This window comes from Gossypium hirsutum, chromosome D08 (assembly GCF_007990345.1).
Source record: "Gossypium hirsutum isolate 1008001.06 chromosome D08, Gossypium_hirsutum_v2.1, whole genome shotgun sequence".
NCBI classification, from domain to species: Eukaryota; Viridiplantae; Streptophyta; class Magnoliopsida; order Malvales; family Malvaceae; genus Gossypium; species Gossypium hirsutum.
Window position 1 is genome coordinate 8,186,757 of NC_053444.1, and position 14,822 is coordinate 8,201,578.

At 35.2% G+C, this 14,822-nt stretch overlaps 3 protein-coding genes across 3 annotated transcripts; 2 read left to right on the plus strand and 1 right to left on the minus strand.

Annotated features, from left to right (window-relative positions):
• The first annotated feature begins 2,827 nt into the window (after positions 1 to 2,827).
• Positions 2,828 to 4,692, plus strand: LOC107920083 (uncharacterized). The gene is made up of 3 exons (XM_016849602.2): positions 2,828 to 3,164; positions 3,249 to 3,539; positions 4,102 to 4,692. Exons 1-3 carry the CDS (start codon positions 3,057 to 3,059, stop codon positions 4,660 to 4,662), a joined length of 960 nt encoding a protein of 319 aa, XP_016705091.1. The 5' UTR covers positions 2,828 to 3,056; the 3' UTR covers positions 4,663 to 4,692.
• Positions 4,693 to 5,062: 370 nt separating this feature from the next.
• Positions 5,063 to 7,091, plus strand: LOC107920082 (pentatricopeptide repeat-containing protein At2g44880). Its single transcript, XM_016849601.2, has one exon. It carries the CDS (start codon positions 5,063 to 5,065, stop codon positions 6,872 to 6,874), a length of 1,812 nt encoding a protein of 603 aa, XP_016705090.1. The 3' UTR covers positions 6,875 to 7,091.
• On the minus strand, positions 7,092 to 14,402 carry LOC107920081 (protein ARABIDILLO 1). Its single transcript, XM_016849600.2, has 12 exons — positions 12,241 to 14,402; positions 11,934 to 12,092; positions 11,767 to 11,847; positions 11,510 to 11,641; positions 10,957 to 11,084; positions 10,399 to 10,486; positions 9,722 to 9,816; positions 9,391 to 9,454; positions 9,118 to 9,293; positions 8,037 to 8,258; positions 7,627 to 7,711; positions 7,092 to 7,505 (listed from the first exon to the last, which is right to left on the minus strand). The coding sequence occupies exons 1-12, from the start codon at positions 13,588 to 13,590 to the stop codon at positions 7,329 to 7,331; spliced, it is 2,757 nt and encodes a 918-aa protein (XP_016705089.2). The 5' UTR covers positions 13,591 to 14,402; the 3' UTR covers positions 7,092 to 7,328.
• Positions 14,403 to 14,822: the final 420 nt, after the last annotated feature.

The window sequence follows — 14,822 nt, forward strand, 5'->3', positions numbered from 1 at the left end:
CAAATACAAAGCCAAACATATTTTTCAATTTATTCAATTTAGTCCCTAAATTAGGAACAAGCATGACTTTCGATCTAAAACTTCATATTAAAATTCGATTTCACATTTACTCATTAGGTACCTTTTAATTTCTATTCTTAGTTCAATTTCATAATAGGTTTTCATTGTACCCAATTTTGTCCCTAATGTAACCAAGCTTACAATCAAGCTTGTTAAGCTTTACAATTTAGCCCTTTTCATAATCTAAGCTTAATTTCTATCAATTTCACACCTAATTCATCCAATTCTCAACAATGGAAACTTATCAAAATTTCACTAATTGAAAAAAACGATACATGGGCTAGTTAAATTAAGCTCTCATGATTCGATTTTTATAAAATCAAAGAAAAATGGTTAGGGACTTACTTGAAATTAAATGACTGAATGCTAGAATACCTAAAGCTTCTCATTTTATTTTTGTTCTTTGCTTCGACAACTTGGGGGAAGAAAAAGAATATATTTCATCTTTCTTCCCACTTTAGTTGCTATTTATACTATATTTATCTTTAATTAATCTTAATGAACCAACTTGATTATGTTTTAGTTAATTAATCACTAATTACTTAAGTTTAATCACATCCATCATTATCATCCACTAATACCTATTCAAAAATGGTTTATTAACCATTTTGGTCCTTTGGATAATTGCTATCCAAGTCCCCTAGTCTTTTCCTAATTAAAAATCTATAGAAATTGAACTTTTACAATTTAGTCTTTGGGCCTTAATTAACCACAATTTTGGCTAAATTGCTTAACTGAATTTCAATTTATCTATATACTAATTTTGTAAATATACCTATTTAATATTTACAGACTCGATTTATGGAAACAGAATTTTGAAATCACATTTTTCCACACCATTGAAAATCAGATCATTACAGACCTTCTCAGCATGTTTGACCACCTCATCAAAGACAATTTGCACCAGGTTAAACTCCACCATCTCAACCACCTTCCTGATTAGGACTGCAACCTTTGATAATGGAGGTTGTTGTATCCAATTATTCCTCCAATTCGACCATGTTTTGGTAGTAGCAGTTTAGGACTTTTCTTATCAAGGAAGGATTGAAGTTGTACTATCTTCCTCGCACAAAAGCATCCTGATAAATATTGCTCTGGTCATCTATGATGCTTCTCATTAAATTTGCATAAAATTCCAACACCACTTGCCAGCATTGATTGAATTAATAAAAATATTTTAAATTTCAAAAAGTAAAAATAAAAATAAAAATTATAAAATTCAACATTAATCACATTGATCGACATTCACAAGTCAATTTTTTTCTTTTTGAATTTATATTTTTTTATTTTTTTATATTTTCATTTTTTGTAATTTTCTAAATTTTTAACTATTTTTTTAATTTTTATTTTTTTCGAAATTTTTTTATTTGTTCATTTTTTTGTAATTTTCTAAATTTTTAACTATTTTTATTTTTATTTTTGAATTATATATTCATTTTTTAATTTTTTATAATAAATATTTTTTTAATTTTGTTTATTTTTTAAATTTTTAAGTTTTAAAAAAAATTAGAATAAGTAAAAGGAAGGCACGTGTCATTTTTTTGTTTGCCTACATATCACATCCTAATTTGGCCATGTCACCCAATTATTAAAAAAGAAATGGTTTTAATTGAAGGGACCAATTTGTGTAATGAATGTCAACCTTAATGACCAATTTGAAATAACAAAAAGGTCCAAGGGCCGACTTGAGAAAAGTGACCAAGTTCAGGGGTCAATCTATATATTAAGCTTTTATTAAATGAATTGTAAACGAACATAAATAAGTTTACAAATGAACATAAATGAATTGAACAAGATTTGTTTATATTTGGTTTGTCTAATAAACGAGACTAAAAATTATTCATATTCGTTGATTTAGCTTAATAAACGAACAAAAATTGAATTATTCCTAGGCTATTTATTGAAAGCTTTGTTGATTTATAATGCTTACCATAAAAGTGTGATATGATGTTATAGAAAGGAAAAAAAAAGTTACATAAGTTGTGTTGTGTAGTTGTCCGTATACAAGTGGGCTGTTGTTTATCGTAATTTACATCTATTAGTTGTAAAGATGTATCTTTTTATGGGAAGAGGGATGACAATCATTGAATTTGAACTCTGATTTTTGTATTATCCATGGCCATTTTATGTAGAGGAGAGCAATTTTTCGAGAAAGTTGATTAAATTGATTCAATTAGTTTATTCAAGTTCGGTTTACGTGGTTTGATCAGTTTTTTTAATCATGAATTCAGTTTTGTTGGTTATTTCAGTTTGTTATTGAGTTTTGAATTTTTAAACTGACTTGACAAAAAATAAGATTTATAATTTATAATTCATAAAATAAATATAAATTATTTAAGTCCAATAACTAAAGTCAGTTAAGTTGGTTAATCGACTAACTTAAAGTTGGTTAAGTTACATCAATTTTTTATCTCTAATTCAGTCGAGTTAATTTTTGTATATTATAATCAATTAAGTTGGTTTAATAAAAAAATATCAAATCGAGTAGAAAAAAAAAGAATGCTCTCTTTTAGTTTTATGTTTCATGTTCAAAGTTTAGTTTAATAAAGAAAATAAACTAAATCGAGCAAAAAAATCAAATATATTCAAAATTCATGATTTCTTCATGATCTTTTTAAGATCTATATTGCTCCTCCCAATAATATTATCTCTAATATTTACACTTCGGTCTACATTCTTTTTCCTTTTAATTTAGTATTCAACCAATTTAATTAGGAGTTTACAAATAATATAAATAATAACTAAATTGGCTCATATTGGCCGTACTGAGCTAGATCTGAATTTGTACCTTAGCCCAACATTCAAGTATCGTCCTACAAAACCAGACCGAACCCACTATATTATTCTCTTTGGTTTCTCTGAGCATCTCGGTTTCTCTACGTTCCTTCTTCACCCAGATAACGATTTTCTCTCGTGTTAGAGTTCCAACCTTAACACAACTGCAACTTTCTCTTGGTTTTTTTTTCTTTTAGACCGAACAGCCTTCTTTTGTTTCCATGGATCGTTGGAGTGGTGTTTTCAATGTGAAATTAGACCCAAACTGTAAAAATTACTACCGAATCGCCGCATCTCTCTGCTTCTCCTCTGCTTCCAAATCCCTAACTGTAAGTTTCTTTCATTTTTCTTTCTCTCAAACTTGAAAAGCATGGTTCGAAATCTATAATATATCGTGAGATGATTGGAAATAGGTGCCATCAGCGAATGCCATATTTTTCAATGGAGACAGAGTTGAAGGGACAAGGAACCCTGTGGTTGAGAGGCTATCGGATCTGCAAAACGTAGCTCAAGTTTTGGTTTCTAAATTTGGCGGGTCTGTTAATGCTTGGGTCATCCAGGCTTCCATTTTCAATGGACCTTTTGCTGTTTACAAGGATTTTATCCCGTCAGTCAATCAGTATGGTGAGCCTAAATCATATTCCCCTGTTGGATTCCCGGCTTCTACATCAACTGTCTCTCTCTTATCAAATTGTTTTCAACAGGTACATGCTTGATTGAAAAAAACTAGGTAAAAACACTTTTTAAGTACTCCCAATTTCATATTAAGCAAATGGTTGTAGCAAAAATTTGAATTTGAAAATAAGCAATTAATAAGATATTTATGTTTTGCATCAATTATTATAATTTAGATTATATAATAATAAATTTAACTCTAGATGTTTATATATTATACATAAATATTGACATAATGTTTAAATATTTCTGTGCTAACTTTTTTAAATCAAGTGAAAACATTGCACCATGAATTAATTAAATTAAGACAAGGAAGATTAATTTTTTTTATAATTAAATTTATTATTATATCAATGAAAATATGTATAATTGACGAAAAATATTACTGTTATGATTAATTGTCTTTAGTTGCTTACTTTTAAAATTGGGAATATTAAAATATTTTGTATTTGATAGAGGGACTAATTTGTTCAATATTAAAATTGAGATAGAGCTTTTAAACAAAAAAGCAAATTTGATGAAATAGCACATATTGCTATAGCGTCTTTGCTTGGATTGTTCCCATGTACTAAATTTATATCATTATTGCAGGCAAAAGATGTAGTTTCAAGTGGAACGAAGAAACCATGCTCCATTAGTTCATCATCTACATCACGACCCAAAACCGTAGTTCTTGGTTTCAGCAAAGGTGGTACTGCAGTTAACCAGTTTGTGGCTGAACTTGGTTCTTTGGATGACAAATCCCACATAAGAGAACAGCCTGCAGGGGTTAATGTCCAAGAGGAGGTTCAAATACTTCCCACGACTAAGGAAAGCTTATTAAACAGCATCACTGAGATTCATTACGTGGATGTGGGGTTAAACTCTTTTGGTGCATACATCACTGACCAAGACGTGATCGAAAGGATATCGAAACGGGTTGCGGATGGAGGCCCCAGGGTTCGTTTCTTTCTGCATGGAACTCCTAGGCAGTGGTGCGACGGCTGCAGAATTTGGATACAGGATGAGAAGAACAGATTGTATCGTTTGATTGAAAGTGAAGATGAGAAAAGTGGTGGGAAATTGAAGGTGTGTGAGAGATTTTATTTTGCTGATAGGAAGCCTGATATGCAGATGCATTTTGAAGTTATTGAAAAGATGGATGTTAGTTGATTGAATAATAATAATCTGAATTCAAAATAATCCAATATCTTGAACCCAAAATTGCTCGATTTAAACAAATTCAACCACTCGGTTTCATTTTCTTTTACTTGCCTCTGTTTTGCATGGAGCAGTCAACTCCCTTGTTGGGTGTTAGGTATTAGAACTCTAAACTCTGAAGGTAGCCACTTTATGTCAGTCTTTTTACCGGCAATCACCTCTGTTTCGCACGCGAAGAGGAAAAAGTATGCAAGACCGTGGTGCAGATATTATAAGATTAGATAATAAACCCGTATAAAAATTAAGGGGAAAGTAGCATTTAAGGCAATTCCTTTAAAATTTTTAAACAAATTCAAATGATTTTTCTGTTCGAAATCTAAGCCAAAGGGACAAAAAAGAGCGGAGTTGATAGATGAGAGATAAAGAAGAGCCACACTTGCAGTTGCACTCGCTATGGCGTCCGGTCGAGAGAAAATGTATGTTTCTTCTCCAACAAAAGAACACGAAAACCACTCTCCTCCAAATCCACGCTTTCATGCTCCGTCACTCCGTCGAAACCAACCTTAATATCTTCACTAAGTTCATCAGGGCATGCGCTTCTATTTCCTCTCTTTCCGCTATAAACCACGCCCGCCGCTTGTTCGATGTTAGGCCTCACCGAAACGACACACTTCTTTGCAATTCTATGATCAAAGCCCATCTGGGTGTCCACCAATTTACCCAATCTTTCACTCTTTATAGAGATCTTAGGAAAGATGAGGAGGGTTTTGTTCCCAACAAGTTCACATTTTTGACCCTTGCGAAGTCTTGTGCTTTAAACATGGCAGTCTGTGAGAGTTCACAGATACATAATCATGTGATGAAATTTGGGTTTTGCTTGGATTTGTATGTTTCAACAGCTTTGCTTGATATGTACGCAAAGCTTGGAATCATGGGTTCAGCAAGAAAGGTTTTCGAAGAAATGCCTGACAGAAGTGTAGTTTCATGGACAGCTCTGATTTGTGGCTATGCAAAAGCTGGGAATATGGAGAGAGCAAAGAAGCTTTTGGATGAGATGCCTGAGAAGGAGGATTCTGTCTTATACAATGCTATGATTGATGGGTATGTTAAGTTGGGAGATTTGGATTCGGCTCGAAGTTTGTTTAATCAAATGCCAGATAGGAACGTGATTTCTTGGACTATCATGATTAATGGATATTGCAATAGTGGTGATGTTGTGTCTGCCAGATTCTTATTTAATTCCATGCCTGAAAAAAACCTAGTATCTTGGAATGCAATGATTGCTGGGTACTGTCAGAATAGGCAACCTCATGAAGCATTGAAATTGTTTTATGAACTGCAATCGACCACATTGTTTGAGCCAGATAGAGTTACCATTGTGAGCATTCTTCCACCTATTGCTGATTTGGGTGCTCTTGAATTGGGTGAATGGGTTCACCATTTTGTTCAGAGGAAGAAACTTGATAGAGCAACCAATGTATGTACAGCTCTTATTGATATGTATGCAAAATGTGGAGAGATAAATAAAGCGAAAAAAGTTTTTGATGAGATGCTAGAAAGAGAAATAGCTTCATGGAATGCTTTAATAAATGGATATGCTGTAAATGGGTGTGCCAAAGAAGCATTGGGTGTATTTTTGGAAATGCAGAATCGAAGAATCGTGCCAAATGATGTGACCATGATTGGTGTTTTGTCTGCTTGTAACCATGGTGGTCTGGTGAAGGAAGGTAAGAGGTGGTTTAAAGCAATGGCAGAATTCGGGCTCACCCCAAAAATCGAGCATTATGGTTGTATGGTTGATCTGTTAGGGAGGGCAGGATGTGTGGAGGAAGCAGAGAAGCTGATAGAAAGTATGCCATATGAAGCCAATGCAATAATTCTCACTTCACTCCTATTTGCATACTGGTCCTTGAATAATGTTGAAAGAGCAGAGAGAGTGCTAAATAAGTTGGTCCATATGGAGCCAACTAATCACGGCAGTTACGTGATGTTAAGGAATTTGTATGCCGCTGAGAAAAGATGGGAAGATGTCGAAGAAATTAGGAGAGAGATGAGAAGGAATGGGGCTAGAAAAGAGGCTGGCTGCAGTCTTATTGAGGTTGATAGGAGGGTTTTGGAGTTTGTATCTGCAGATAAACTGCATCCTCAATGGGAATTGATACGGTCTGTGTTGCTGCAGTTGCGTATGCACATGAGGGGACAACCAGAGATGGAAGCTGCTTAAGTTGAAGAATGTTTTCTTTTTCTAATGATGCTTGGGCAAAGCTCAAAGCTAAAGCAACTACAGGGAATAATTTCATTAGCTAATGATGTTCTGTGCATGAGATTAGAGCTCTCAACTAGGCCAATCGAGTTGAATTTTGATCGAGACAAATCCCCATCTGCAATTTGAGTCACTTGTAATTCGGATCATTTGCGATAATTCAATTTTAACATATAAATTATTTGGTTTCAAATAATTTTAAGTTTTCATAAGGGCATAAATTACATAATTGTTCCAATTAATACAAAGACAAATGATTACATGCTTACAAATCCTCATGCAAAGATTAGTTGCAGGGAAGGAGAAAGTAAATTTACCCAATCCTAAAAGTATGAAAATACTGAACAGATTTTGTATATTTGAAATGTTACAGTGGCATCTGAAACCCTTGGCTAACACTAAGGTGGTTCCTGAATTAGATGGAATGTTCTACTTGGTGATGCTCGAGGTTTCGGAGTACGATTCGTGCAAAGATTTTAGCCTCAATAGGAGCATTTGCTGCTGCGGCTGCAGAACGTAGAACCCTTGCTGCTCCAGCACCCTGCATAAGGCTAGCATGGTGCACTGCATGTCGACCACCAGGGATGGTAAACTGCAATTATCGAATTAAATTATATATATAATAACTGACAAAGGAACATGTAAAAATCCCTTGGAGTAATATTTTAGCAATATATATTATGCTTAAGAAGGAAATCATAGATATAAATTACCTGGAGTAGAGCAAATGCAGCACATGTCTTGAGTATTGAAGATGAGTTTCGAAGCATGGAGACAAATCTTCCAATTTCAGCCCCACTAAGGAATATAAAAAGTTAATTCGGGGAGGTGACATTAAAGCAAGCATGACATGAAGGAGAGAGGGCTAGCATCAAAAAGTGACCACCACTATTCAACATGATTAATGAATTCCAAGCACTAAAGAATAGCTGGAACAGGATTTTAATAAAGAAAATTTGGTAAGTGAGCAGCAAGCTCACTGAACTGGTTATTTAATCGAGTGTCGCACAAACAGAGACAGATATCATACTGGGGTTATCTTTTTGAACCTTCATTTAAATTGAGAACATAATTATCTCGAAAGTACAGATGCTTCTGCAATACAAACAGAGAAAAGGCAAACCTGCATCTTAGATGCCCTGCTTCTTGAATGCGAGCTTTTTCAGTTACTTGTGCCAATGCTGCTGGAGCTGATGAAACAGCTGCTGCTGCAAATGCTTGTGCATCGGAGAATCTGAGAATAAAAGCTTCGATATGCTTCAAAGCCAGTCTTCTGGGCCCATCCATGCTCACACTCTTTAAACTGCTTTCTGATGATGTGACCATTGGTGTAAACTCATCAGTTCTGCTTAAAATATCATTCAGAGAAAAAATATTACCAAGATGGCTATGGATATTATTTAACAAGATACATGGATATTAACATGATATGTTATCTTGCAATGCATAATAAACCACTAACTGCTTGGTCAAATCAACCTCATCTATCACGATATTCATCATTCTGGCCCTTTGATTTATCTTCTACCAGATAGCAACTCTCAGAAAGTAATTTCTGAAAAGAAAACTATTTAATACCCTTTAAAGTCACTATTGCCAATGTCATCTAAAATTTCAATTCAATCTATCAAAGAGAGTTTCTGTAAGAATTACTCTATGAGTTTAATTGATCGGTTGGCTTAAATTTTAACCAAGGGAAAACCATATATGCCCCAAGATTTGAAGGTAAAAACCAAAATTTTACTTTCTATCACTGTTTACACTCCATAAAATGTGAATGTAGCTTCCACTAGTTCTAATTGATCTTAACTCATTACTTAGGTAGAAATAATGGTCAGCATCCACATCAGGCTCTAACAAAACCTGTAACAAAGCTATTGCCTTTTTTTTCTCTGAACTTAACTGAAAGATCTATGAATAGAAACATATAATTTTTATCCATATATAACTTTACTGATTTGCTCTGTTTTTAAGCTGTTATAAGGATAGAGATAAATTCCAGCCTTCGGCCCTTGTTAAAAATAGTCTTTAACCTTAAACTTCATCATGATAAGGAACACTACAACAATATAATTCCAATTACATATTATAGTGATCAGCATATAAGTAAACTTAAAGCTACAAGGTCCTGAAAACAATCTAGACAGAAAATAGAGAAAGATATGTTAGTTAAACCTTATGCAATTAAGGATAGCAACTATTACCTTCCATCAAACATGTATGCCAGTGCCAATGCAGCCATGAAGCATGCCATCTTTGATTCTGATGTCAAACAAAGATGAACAAGTGCAGGAACCCCACCTTCTTCAACTATCCGAAGAGCGTTACTATGGTTAAAAGCAAGGTTCCAAAGAGCCCCTGCAGCAGTTTCATGAACATCCTGAAAGTGAAAGCAAAAGTTAAGATCAACTAAGATTCCACCGGAACAAAAATAGATTATGCACAAACTATGAGCGCTGGATTATGAAAATGCTTACTTCAGCATCAGAGCGAGCAAGAGCAATCAGAGGTGCAACACCACCTTCTTGTCCAATAGCAATGCTGACAAAGAACGATACAAATAGCATCAATATTCTGCCTATTAGCTATGGCATCACAAAATGAGAATATCTTATTTGAATAATGTATGAGCTAGAAGAAAAATGCAGTTGCGCCGTTAACATTAAGAAATTCTTTAATACAGTTCAGCCTATTGTCCAGAAAAAAACTTCCATGTCTTATCATGAAGCCTTGGTAGTGGTAATCATGATAATTATTGCCAACTCCCTCGTAAGTAATGTCCATATACAGAATCAAAAACTGCAATACCTGTTGGCTTCTGACACTGACAATCCCCAAAGAGCACCAGCTGCCCTCTCTTGAAGACCTGGGGAAGCATTTGAACAGGATTGGGCTAGAGTAACCTGCGCAAAAATAACAATAAAAGAAATTTAGAGAAAAAACCAATACCTTTAAGATGTAATGAGCTCTTTAACAAATGAAGCACATATTAGTATTACGACAAAAATTTTATTCCCATTGGCTCTACTAGAGAATATCATGAAGCCAAGAGCATAATTCAACTAATCTTCAATTAAAATTACTCAATTTCCATAGCACTTCACTGTAGTGGTTAATATTATTTCAGGATTCAGACTTTTGCACCATCTCACCAAAACAAGGGAAAAGAAATGAAACATCAAATATGTCTGTTGGAGTCCAGGCATACATGAAAGAGAAAGCTTCAGATGACTAAGACACATCCGCTCCACATTTAAACATATTAAGGTAAATTAAGGAATTATTGCAGTAAACATAATTTAAGTCTATGGAGAACAATGCCCAAGCAAAATTTATGTAATCTGTACACCAAGTTACTGAATATTTGGGAAGCCTTTAAATGGACCACCAACAATTATCCACTTTTTGTTTCACATAATGGTAACCAAGACTAGCCCTGCTTAGATGGAGAAAAAAATAGGGGCTAAAAAAAAAGAAAATCATACCAAGGCCTCAATACCACCACCAGCTGCAATTGCTTCTCGATTTCTGTCGTCAAATGATAAATTCCACAATGCACCAGCAGCTTCTTGCCTGTTTCAATCAGCAGATATCATCTACATTAAAACAAACCTATTAAGGAAACACAACATAATTTTGTGCATGGAGAAAAAAGAACCTAAGGTCTATAATTATAGACGGGATTTATTATTGTGGATCAGCACGAAAAAGGAAGAGAGCTGAAACAATATTGTCGGACCACAAGATGAACACTGACCCTATGTACAGGCAAAAGCATCTAAAAAGTTGTATAGAGATAGCAAGGTGTTCAGCAGAAGAGAATCAGAACTTTGGACAGGAATCTGATGGAACTAGAGGGAACAACCAATGAAAACCTAGGGCAGAAAAGCTTTCAGCTCCAGCCAAAATCAATTCTAAAGCATCAGTTCTATGCTGCCAAATACAGCAAAAATTATAATGAGAAAATGCACTTACACTAAAGATGCGGAAATGAAAGCATTTAAGATATTAAAGAGCCAGAAGAAATATGTAATTTAAATTACCTGACACCTTCATGAGGAGAACGAGTAAGCTGAACTAGTGCTTCAAGAGCACCAGCCTCTTGTCCTACAGCAGCATTGTTACTGTTGCTATCACCATGAGCAGCCAAATTTGCTAAGGCCCGAGCAGCCTAGTATTTTTAGACATGACATTAAACAACTGGCAACAAACATGCAGTACATGTACACAAGTAATACTAGAATGCTGAAAAGGAAAAAAATGGAATATTGAATTTACAAGCTTTCCTAATTCCATGACTAACAGAGAGCTGAATGCATTGCACAATTAGCATTTGCACATGATAGGATGCTTAGCATCAAAGAAGTGCAGTATGGCATTGATAAGGGTACTAACAAAGTTTTCAACAATCTAGAACAATGTGACAAAATACCCTAGATACTTTGGTATCAATTTCTGAGTTGTTGAGACTAGGTGTTGTAACAAAGAAAAATCAGATAACTCTAATCATTTCTAATCAAAACAATTCAATGGAACTTTAGAGCATATATCATGCAGAGCCAAAGGTGCGCTTCTTAATTGTGAAAGTAACAGCACCTGTTCTTGCACTCCTTCAAACTTGCAACTACAAGCAAGCATCACCAATGCATGCACACCTCCTGCAATGGCAACTTCCGTACTACATTTATCATCAGCTGCCAAATTCGCCAAGGCACCAGCTGCACGCTCCTGAAAACAGAAAAAGGAAATCACGATCCAACCAATGAAGTATAAGCCTGAAACCATGTGCTGATGCTCACATGGTATTTAAAAATAGCACACACGCCAAATACATTGCATAAAGAGAAACATACAAGAACTCCATCACAACCAGATGACCATTTGAATATAAGGTCAACCAAAGCTTTGACTCCACCAGCTTCAGCAATTGCAGCCTAAATTGTTAAAAAAGAAAGTGATTAGAACTAGAGATCAAAAGATTATGTTCCCAGGTATGAGAAAAGGTGCCGATAGTACAAACCTTGTGCTCTTCCCCGACAGAAAGGTTCCATAGCCCTCCGGCAGCCTCCTCAGCTACCATCCTGTTCATGGACCTCGCCAACAAAGCAAGGATATTAATTCCTCCTTCTTCAGCCACAGCTTTTGCAACATTTGCATTCACTGACAAGTTAGCTATAGCCTACACCATCCAAAAGTCCAAATCAACTATATCGAATAATCCTATAATCACTAAAGAAAATCAAATAAAAGGAAGGAATATGATGTAGTTGTTACTGTGATGATAAAACCATAAATTTTCAAAATAATATATACATATATATATAAACCTTTGCAGCCTCGGATTGTAGTCCTTCCCGCCAACATTTCGCTAGGTTCAGAAGAAGTCGGATGCCACCATCTAGCATAACTGCTTCAGCCCTTCTGCAATCTATGCTAGCATTTTCATCATCAATAACAACAAAAGTCGCAAGTCCAGTGGCTGCCCTTTCTTGAACATCCTCTTGTGAGCTCTGCATTAAGCTGAGCAACAGTGCCGCTCCTTGCTTGAGCCAGAAATCATCAAGACCTTGCGGATTGCTCTCAGCAGTACGCAAAAGTGTATGAGATAGGATCCATTCAAGCCAAGTCATGATCTCATTCAAATTTTTATCTTTTTTCTTTGAGCACCTCCAATCCAAAAGCACATTCCTCCCTTTTTTTGTGGTGTCGGCAAATAAAGAAGATAGTTCGATAAAAATATCTGAAAAAAGAGAAAGCAACAATTTCCCTTTGGTTTTAATTGTGCTAACACTAGTGTCCTCTTCAAGAACCGGACAATTTAAAGCACACAAAACCTTCAAGCTCTGGGATGAGAATAGTAATCTAGAAACATCAGTTGAACCAATATCAGTTCTTGAAACATCCAACCCGATCAATTTAGGCAGCTTGTGCCAGAGATGTGAAACCACACTCCAGTTCATATTTGACGACCCTGCAACAGAGAGAAACCGGACAGGTAAAATATTTCCCAAGGCTGCCTCATCAACATTCAAACAATCAAGGAACCCAATGTCAATCAGATTAGGACAGTGCTTAGCCAAAGCGTTGATTGCATCGGCAAAAACATCCTTTATTCCAGATAACCGAAGTTTCTTCAGCTTTGGACAGCAAAAAGCTATTGCTTTTATAGCATCACCAGTGATCCTTTCACAAAAGTCTGGACCGAGCTGAATACTTTCCAGAGCCTCATGTCGAGCAACAATCACAGATAGACTAGCATCAGTTATTTTCCTGCAGTAATCACCATTTATTTCACACAAGTTCTTAGCTTGAAGATGAATTACTGCATCAGCAGACTCTGCCCCTCGAAACTTTAGCTTTTGAAGATTCATACACCTGGGGGCAAGTGAAGTAGCCATTGTAGTATCAAATTTATGAGCACGGACATCCAATGAACTCCATAAACATTGAGAAGCAGCCAAAACCCTCCATGCCCTACAAGTCGATGACAAACTCGCCCGATCACGATAATTTAGCCGTGAAAATAAGTGAATCACTGTATCATCAGGTAAGATTGTCCAATCCACGACCCCATTTCTCTCAGTACCTAAATCCTCAACTCCGGTTTCATGGCAACTTAGTGATACAACGCCATCCTTCCCTTTATTTGCCACCTTGCGCCGCACCCTACGACTCATATCTTTTGATCAATCTAATAACAACTTCAGATGCCGAAATCCTTGCAAGTTGCAACCTCGAAGCAACTTAACCCTATAAGCCTATAACCACTCGATGCACAAACAAGGAACTAAAATACACAAACGCTTCAAACACAAATACCCAATTCATAAAACCACTAAAGAAGCATAGAAGACCGAAAAAAGCAACAGTCTTTGGCCTCAAAAACCCTAACCCTCTAACCAGCAATCGAATATTGTATGTATGTCACACGCAACAAATCTTGAATTTTGATAATTTACAACAATCGACAAACTCAACAACCAAATAACATCTTGAATGATAAATGCATTGCAGGGAAGGAAATCGAACGTCTCTTCTCAAACATACGAGATTCCAGGGCCTTCTGGGTACGTGGGTGAACCATTAAAAATCTCGTAACTTTCAGATTAAATCACTAAGCCCTTTTCTTTTCTTTTTTTATCGGATGGCATTGAAAGAAGCTCCAATGAAAGCACGGAAAATAGGCAAAGAAATGAACCATCCCTCAAGCCATGTGTCTACAACTCTGTTGGTTAATAATTTCCATTTTGTGTTAGGCACGCAAGGAAGAGAGATAGGGAAGGATAATGGGAAAAATTGTAGCGACAAATTTTTACAGCATTATATTAAGATGAACAAATTATGGGCTGGGCAGACAAGAGGTTTTTTTTTCTTTTTTCTTTTTTCCCCCCCTTTTATATACATCAATGGAGATATATACACATATGCATACACATATATTGAGTCCTCATTCCATTGCAGAATGTAAATTTTATTCTCGTTACGTTACAGTCAACATACTTTATTGAGTATCTTATATTAGTACGTTAATTGGTGTCGACATATCATTTTGGTCTTATTTGTACTCCTATACATAACTCTAGTATGCATGTTCATTTAATTTAATAGTATTTATATTATAGTATTTGAAACAGTTGGACTGATAATTGGTTGGTCTAAAATCGATACGAACAGTTAAATAATTAGTTGAACTAATTTTTTTATTTTTTAATAATTTTTTTAGTCTCCAATGAACCAATGACTTGATCAATTCGATCATCAATTCAGACTATTTTTGCGTACCAAAACATAGAATAGTATTTTCTATGCATAATTCTAAGAGATTCGGTTCTATTCCGTTCTAATGGTAAAATTGAAATTTAACATTGATGTCTCAAGTATTAAATCTTATAATATGTAAATATGATGT

Bases quoted from the DNA above. Each gene is read 5' to 3' on its own strand.
- LOC107920083 (XM_016849602.2), top strand. From the start codon at position 3,057: ATGGATCGTTGGAGTGGTGTTTTCAATGTGAAATTAGACCCAAACTGT. The intron at 3,165-3,248 runs GTAAGTTTCTTT...GATTGGAAATAG, and splicing joins CTGCTTCCAAATCCCTAACT to GTGCCATCAGCGAATGCCAT. The intron at 3,540-4,101 runs GTACATGCTTGA...TCATTATTGCAG, and splicing joins TATCAAATTGTTTTCAACAG to GCAAAAGATGTAGTTTCAAG.
- LOC107920082 (XM_016849601.2), top strand. From the start codon at position 5,063: ATGAGAGATAAAGAAGAGCCACACTTGCAGTTGCACTCGCTATGGCGT.
- LOC107920081 (XM_016849600.2), bottom strand. From the start codon at position 13,590: ATGAGTCGTAGGGTGCGGCGCAAGGTGGCAAATAAAGGGAAGGATGGC. The intron at 12,093-12,240 runs GTTTATATATAT...TGGATGGTGTAG, and splicing joins TACAATCCGAGGCTGCAAAG to GCTATAGCTAACTTGTCAGT. The intron at 7,712-8,036 runs GTTTGCCTTTTC...TATATTCCTTAG, and splicing joins GCAGGGCATCTAAGATGCAG to TGGGGCTGAAATTGGAAGAT.